At 40.7% G+C, this 7,831-nt stretch overlaps 1 protein-coding gene across 3 annotated transcripts in view; it reads right to left on the bottom strand.

Annotated features, from left to right (window-relative positions):
* TENM1 (teneurin transmembrane protein 1) overlaps positions 1-7,831 on the bottom strand; it is a 795,992-nt gene that overhangs the window by 13,306 nt on the left and 774,855 nt on the right. For all 3 annotated transcript variants that reach the window (XM_006885054.1, XM_006885055.1, XM_006885056.1), the window contains one exon: positions 2,679-2,975. In XM_006885054.1, coding sequence (XP_006885116.1) covers positions 2,679-2,975 — 297 coding nt within the window. The remainder of the gene's footprint in view (positions 1-2,678; positions 2,976-7,831) is intronic.

Below are 7,831 nucleotides of genomic sequence, written 5' to 3'. Positions count from 1 at the left end.
TTCCCCAATACATTAACTATTCTGGGTCAATAAGACCTATGTCTGTCCATTGCAGACAGGCAAAATCTTTCAGAAGCAGTTGTTGGTTTTGTTTTTTTTTTTAAAAGAATTTTTACCAGCGAGGATTCTGCAGCAGACAGAACTCACACAAAGTTTATTTGTGTGGTTCTGTTGACTGCTCAGGCTAGCCTGATGAAGTAATCAATTTAATTAGAAAAGAGGAACAATAAAATAGGTTAATTAGGGTCAGAGGGGAGGTGAAAGAGCTACACGCAGAGCTGAAATTTATGTTCTCAGTAGTCTACTCTGTTATTGTATAGAGGAGAAGGTCTTACGTGCCCTAGACCTTTATTTAAGCTGCTTATGGCCAGTTAGCTCAAGTGATCAGGCTGTGGTGCTAATGAGACTGGGGTTTAGAGTTCAAGGTCGTGTATGCTTTCATGGCATGCTGGCTACTTCACTGGTCATATGGAAGGATCAACACAAAATGATGCATATTTCTAGAAAATGAACTCAGAGCCAATATTCTGTTAGTAATCAGTGGCAGCCTTCTTTTTTAAAAAATGAAGTTCTTCATTATATGCCTAGATATTTGGCTTGTATAGACATAGCCCCAAACATTTGGATTCAGTTGATATAACCAGTTTGGCACATTGTAGATAATTCTTGTAATCAAGATTGAAAATAAGGAGGTTCATCCTATCAACTGCCAATTCAGATTATATTGTTGTGTACTGCTGACTCCTAGCTGATTCTCCAGAGGGTTTTCAGAGACTGTAAATTGCATGGGACGAGATTGCCCATCTTTCTTCTGTGGATCCGAACTACATACCTTGGCATTGGCAGCTCAATTCCTTATCACTGAGCTACCAGAATGCCTTTTCAGGTTATATTAGTGTTGGATTTCCCAGAGAGTACGAATTTATCCAGCAGCAAAGGACATAAGATGGATATGACAGAGGACCACTGTGTCCTTTGAAAGGTAACATCATTTGCTAACTCCCTCTTTTTGCCTTGACCCTGAAGTAGAAATCTTTATCTTTCAGGCAGTTCCAACTTAGTAAATTCCCCAGTTATTGACTTGTGAGGTAGTGAAATAGTGCTCCTTGGAGGCAAGGGTGATAAAGCTTCATCTCTCATACTTTGGGCATGCTGCTAGGAGAGGCTATTCATTGGAGAGGGACATCATGCTTAGAAAGGTAATGTTGGTGAAAGAGAAGACAACGTTTAATGAGATAGATTGACACAGTCACTGTAGCAACAGGCTCGAGTAGGTCAGAGATTATGAGGATGGCATAGGTTAGGGCAGAATTCAGGTCTGTTGTTTACAAGGTTGCTATGAATCATACTCGACAGCATCTACAAACCACCACCACCACCACCATCGTTGTGCCTTTTTTATTTCCACTTTGAGGGGTACATCACAAAGGCGTCATTCAGTGCAGCTAGTTAAATTCTGCCTTGTGAGCTATGAACTCGTGTGACTTTTCTAAGAATGTCTAGGTTACCTCGCACTGATTACCCTTGAGTCCTCAAAGGCAAGCACATTGCAGTGTTCCCAGAAATTAATCAGGGCTGATGAATTCTGTTTACTAGATAGATTTGGGAAACAAGAGGCATTATCTTAGAAGATCAGACGTTGAGATGGCAGCTAGAGATCAATTTCTGGGGCTGTCCTCCGGTACTGAGCTGGCCAGAAAGCCTTTTGCTGTGTAGGGGCTGCTGTTTGATAAATGTTTCCTGGGGGTAGGATTAGAATCTTTTTCTATTCTTGCCAGACAGAGGCCATTCGCTCCCATCATAGATGTTACTGGAGACCCAATGCACACAAAAGACTGTTAGCAACAAAGTCCCACTGTCACCAATTGCTTCAGGCCAATTACTTTTGAAAATTAGTCCTCAAACGTATACTACTAAAATTTCACTCACTATCCAAACAAAATTAGAATTCCTTGGCCTCCTGCTAAGAGTCTCTTTATCACAGCTGAAATACATTAACACACAATTTTACAATGTTAGAGCTATTTTACCTCAGTATATGCTTTCATAATAATAAAGGCACCTTCTCAAGAGTGTGAACAAATACACTCAAATATGAAAAAAATCTAAGCCCTTCTACTTACTTTGGTTTGGAAAAAAATATCTAGAAGAGTGTGAGACAAGGGAAAGGTTTTTAGTGGGAAAAAGTTTATTTATAAAGGTACAATATTTATTATTATTATTAGTTACTTCTACAAGGTTGTCATAAGTAGGGATCAGCTTGATGGTAGTGGGAAAAATATATATGTTGTTGTTGTTATGTGCCATAGATTCACCTGGGATGCATAGCAACCCTACGTACAGCAGCTCTGAAGCCTGCCCTGACCTGAGCCAGTCTCACTAATTCCGACACACCAACCCCCATCACCGTTTGTGTTTCCAAATTTGAGGGCTCAGCCTCAGTTGCCATATCTGTTAATCTACAGTTAAGTGTGCTCTGCTGTACATAGGGTTTTTTAAAGATCTGTTATATTCTGGAAATGGATGGCCAATTGTCCTTCTTAATAGTATAGGTAGAAAACATGTTTTTCTCTCATAGATGCTCAGAAAGAGGAATAATGAGGGTACAAAGAATGCTTTCCAGATCTTCATTCAGAAACTCACAATTAGTTCATCTATTCTTCTTCTCACATACTTACCTTTTCTAAGTATGTATAGCTCCAAATTTTCCCATCAGCCCAAGTTCTCGAAATGATTTTTCCACTTTGGTCATATTCCATTTTTTCGTTCCACGTCCCTCTTTGAATAAATGTTACCAATCCTGAAGGTGAATATGAGATATTCACTTCATTGTATCTGCTTACAGGAGACCACAGAATGGGCCTCCCTGTCTGGTCGTAAAGAATCCGGAGGGTGAATTTCCGATGGTCATCATAGATTTTTCCTGTGCGGGTTATGTGATCGAAGTCGATGGAAAGCAGGTTTCTGTTATGAGCCTAGAGAAGAAGAGATACAAAATGCATTGAAAACACTGCATTGGTTCCCCTCACATTCCTAAAGTCTTTCCTGATTCTCCACAATGAGATGCAGCTCACCACTGAATCCCTGCTGGCTCTTGCTCAAGAGATAACACTTACCTTTCTTTTCCCATCAAATTGGAAACACCTAGAAGGTTGAGGCTATGTCTTAATGTCTGGTATAGCACCTGGCATACTCTGTGTTGTTGCTGAATACTGTAGAGTTGGAACCGACCCATAGCTGACCCTCCAGCAGGTTTTCAGAGTTAGTTAATCATCAGTTGCCTTGAACTATGTGCCTTTTGGATTGCATTGCAGCTTCTTGCCGCTAGCACTGCCTCCCCATCCCCACCCCCCCCCAACTGAAGCATGGTCACAGTTTTCATGTCTTGACAATTGCTGTCAAGTTGACTCATGGTGATCCCACGCGTGTCAGAGCAGAGAAATTCTATAAAGTTGTTATTTTTTTGGAAGCAGATTGCCAGGCCTTTCTTCCAAGGCCCCTTTGGGTGGACTTGAATCATTAACTTTGTGGATAGCAACCAAGTATGGTCTTTGCACCATCTATGGACTCCTTCCAATAATTATGTGATTTTATTTTAGTGGTAAGAAGCTGCGCTGAAATCTCAAAGGAACAAAGTTCGAATTCACCAACTGCTCTGCCGGAGAAGTCTAGGCAATCCCTTCCTGGGTGACTAGCTGTCTCTGAAAAGCTGCTGGAGGGTCAGCTATGGCTTGGTTCTAACTCAAAGGCACATCACCACCACCATCATCACCACAGTGTCTACTCGAGAATGGGGTTTCCACCTCCCTTTTAACCGGTAAAGTGACTCATTTTCACGATTAGTAACTCAAGACTCACTGCTTGTTATTAAGTCACTTCTCACTTACAGTGACCCTCCATTGTGTTTCTGAGGCTGTAAATCTAGACAGGTCTTGACTGCTCACCTGCTGGTGGCTTTGAAATACCAAACACCTGATGTGATTTGGTTAGCTGCACAACTCTGTCATGATACTGTGCCATTAGAACAGGAGAAAAGGGAATAGAGTGAGACCTTTCTAGTTTACAAAGAGATTCTTTTCATTGACTTTCTATTTCTTTAGACTTCACATCCTAGCTCTTATATGACTTCACATCTACCACAGGCAGACTCAAGTACTCCCCTAGTTATGAAGTTCAGCTCAACAACATCTTCACAGAAGCTAGTACGTAAAATATAGTAGGTGTCAGCAGGTCTTCCAGCATTTGCAAGGGTGGCACTGAATGAGGTGAAAGCATGGAGTTAAATTTGGATTTTATTTTTAGGGACCATTGGTAGTTTGCCTTGGTTCTGGTTCTGGGCTTCCTCTAGTGTATGCCAGCATTTTCTCTGTGCCCTTCAAAGCCTACCAGTTGTCCTAGAATGAGATTGAATTGAGGGGCCACAGATGGACTCTGAAACAGAGGCCTCAATGGAATCTGGCAGGGTCTAAACAAGATACCCAAATGACTTAGTCAGAAAGGGTTAAAGTTATAAGAGACAAACTGGGTTCAAGTTTAGAAGGCCTAGTCTGTGGTATAAAGAGACTGCCAAATGAAGCCAGAAATGCACAATCTGAAGAGAGTAAAGTTGATGAATGGGACTTTGTAAAGATTAAATCCCTGTGAACATCAAAAATATTTTCCAACAGGGTGAAAAGAAAACCTACTGACTGGGAACAAACATTTGGCAATACCATACCAGACAAGGCTCTCATAACAAAAGTTTACAGAACACCCCTGGGCCTCCAGAAGAAAAAGATGGATAATCAAACTACAAAATGGGCAAGAGACATTTTCTTGGGCAAAAAATGGGCAAAAGACTTTTCAAGGAGGAGAACATTTGGATGGCCAACAGATACATGAAGAAATGCTCCAGATCACTGGCAATAAGAGAGATACAAATCCAAACAACAGTGAGATACCATCTCACCCCAGTAGCAGTGGCAAAGTTTAGCAGGGCATCAAATAATAGATGTTGGAGAGGATGTGGCAAGATAGGAACTCTTATACATTGTTGGTGGGATTGTAAAATGATGCAATCACTCTGGAAGGCAGCTTGGTACTTCCTAAAAAACTGAACATAGAAATTCCTTATGAATAGCTATTCCACTGGCTGGAATATATCCTGAGAAAATGAGAACTGAGGCATAAACAGAGATTTGTACACCAAAGTTGATAGCAGCATTATTCACCATCACAAGAACTTGGAAACAGCCCAAAAGTCCAACCATAATGTAATGGGTTGAGAAATTATGGTACATTCACATCATGGAATACTATACAGCATGCAGGAGCAATGATTTTGTAAATTATGACCTCTTGGTAACAGCAGCCAGGAAATCAGGAGACGAATTGCATTGGGAAAGTCAGCTGTGAGGGACCTCTCAAGAGTACTGAAGAGCAACGATGCCAGGCTGGAGACTATAGTCTTTGCAGTTATGTGCTATGCATCAGAGAGTTGGACAGTGAATAGGGCTGATAGAGGATTGATGCCTTTGAGCTGTGGTGCTGGAGAAGAGTGTTGAATATACCATGGACTTCTAGGAGAACAAACAGGTTTGTCCTGGAGAGGGTGAAGCCAGAGTGTTCCCTGGAGTCAAGGATTCTGAAGCTTCGTCTGACATATTTTGGGCATGTTGCAAGGAGGGACTGGTCCTTGGAAAGGGACATCATGTTTGGCAGAGTGGAGGGGAAGCGAAGGAGAGGAAGACCTTTGGTGAGATGGATCGATTCTGTGACTGGAGCGGTGGGAATAAGTGCGTTTGAGATGGCTAGGTTGGCACAGGATAGAACAGCATTTAGAGCCCTTGTACAACAACAACAACATCATGACCTAACTTGGGAGGGACTGGAGAGCATTATGCTAAGTGAACTAACTTCATCCCCTAAGGACAAATACTGTGTGTAAGGACATTATTGTAGAACGTGTATGAGGATCCAAGGGGAGGGAGCAGAGGGGTAAGGATGGTGGTGGTGGTAATCATAGGATCGTACAATTTGATGGGTGGAGGGAGGTGTGAGTAAAGGAAAGGGGAAAGATCTGGTATGGAAAACAATGTATATGAACTTTATAAGTAAACCAGTATAAAATAAAAATTTTATGAAAAAAAAAGAGGGTAAGAATCAAGAAAACCACCTTTTTTTTTTAAGAAAACAACTTTTACTAGATTACTGGACAACTGACTTGATTTTTGCCTGCTCTTCAGTTACTAGTAGATCATATGATTGTCTGATTCAGTTAGAAATATCAGCATTTGGCTGACTCACCAGTAACAATGCAACTGCTTAGTGAGTCAATATTTAAATGATGATTTTGTTCTCCAGATAAAGAGTTGCTCTTGATTTTTTGTCACTAAAGGAGTTTAGCCCCTGCTGCAAGGTATGCTGATGAGAATTCTATGGGAAAACAGGGTGGTACAATTTGGTGTGTATGTGTGTGTGTGTGTGTGTGTGAAGGAAATGGGAAAATTCCTGTGTGAAAAACAATGTATTCAAACTTTGTAAATAAATCAGTATAATAATTAAAAAAAAAAAACTAAGCTTAGTTTCAACATCAGTGGATTTTTTACTTTGAGACGGACATCCTGCTTGGAAGGGTGGAAGGACAGATCAGGAGAGAAAGACCCTGGATGAGATGGACTGATAGAGTAACAATGGGGGTAGGTGTGTGTGAGTCATTGAGACTGGCTCAGGACAGGGCAGGTTTCAGATCTGTTGTACACAGGGTCACTATGAGTCAAAGGCAACTTAATAACACATAACAACAACAACAACATTATCATGATTTAAAAATTTGAAACTTTAAGACTCACAAGAGGTTGCAAAAGAAGTTTAGAATTGCTATGTACCCTTCACAGAGATTCCAAATGACAGGGTTGTTGTTTTTTTTGTTTGGCTTTTTTTTTTATTTGGTATGAGAATATATACAACCAAATATACAATTCTTCAACAATGTCAACATGTACAGCTCAATGTCATTATTACATACTTTATGTAGTGTCATCATTCTCATGAGCTCTACCTATATTGTTTCACCACTATTAGAGTCTCTGAATATCAAAGCTCTTAGCTGTACTGGAGAGTTACTGTTGCCAATTTGATCTCATAGAACTAATCTTTTTTAAAGGATGCAATGTTCAAGGTCAATATTCATTATTAGTTGAGCCAAACTGTTGTTCAAAGATGACTTCCTGGCATAGTTTCAGTTCAAGGCTGAAAGATTATTTCTGGAGAATAGACTTAGGGGTTCCTCCAGTCTAAATGGATCCAATAAGTCTGGTTTCCAAAAGAACGTTAAGTTTTGTTCTACATTTTACCTCTTTTTGATCAAGATCCATCTATTGGGTCCAAAGGAAGGAACTTTTTTTTTTTGTCCAGCGGGAGGCAGAGCATATCTGGCAGGGAAAAGGTCAAGAATGAAAAAAGGAGAGACCTTGAGAAGTGTAAATAGTAGTGGGCCAGGAGTCAGGAGGCATTTAGTTAACTGTGTGCAGATCACCAGAGTTGATGAAGGAGAGGAAGACTCTTAATTGGAGATACAGGAACTGCAACACAGCAGAGACTGTGAATGAAACAGGCTAGGGCAAGGTTTCAATCTATTGCTCCACAGGGTTGCTATGAGTGAAAGTTGATTTGATGCTACTAACAAGTTGTGGGAGGATGTCAAAGGTATCATCCAGGAAGAGTGCAAACGGTCATTACAAAGACAGAAGAGGAAGAGAAGACCAAAATGGATGTCAGAAGAGACTCTGAAGATTGCACTGGAGCGCAGAGAAGCCAAAGCACAAGGAAGAATTCAAGATACTAAAGAGTT

This window comes from Elephantulus edwardii, unplaced genomic scaffold (genome assembly GCF_000299155.1).
Source record: "Elephantulus edwardii isolate Elephantulus edwardi_28Jun2011 unplaced genomic scaffold, EleEdw1.0 scaffold00040, whole genome shotgun sequence".
Classification (NCBI taxonomy): domain Eukaryota; kingdom Metazoa; phylum Chordata; class Mammalia; order Macroscelidea; family Macroscelididae; genus Elephantulus; species Elephantulus edwardii.
The sequence above is the reverse complement of the archived record's forward strand: the minus strand, read 5'-3'. Positions and strand labels throughout refer to the sequence as shown.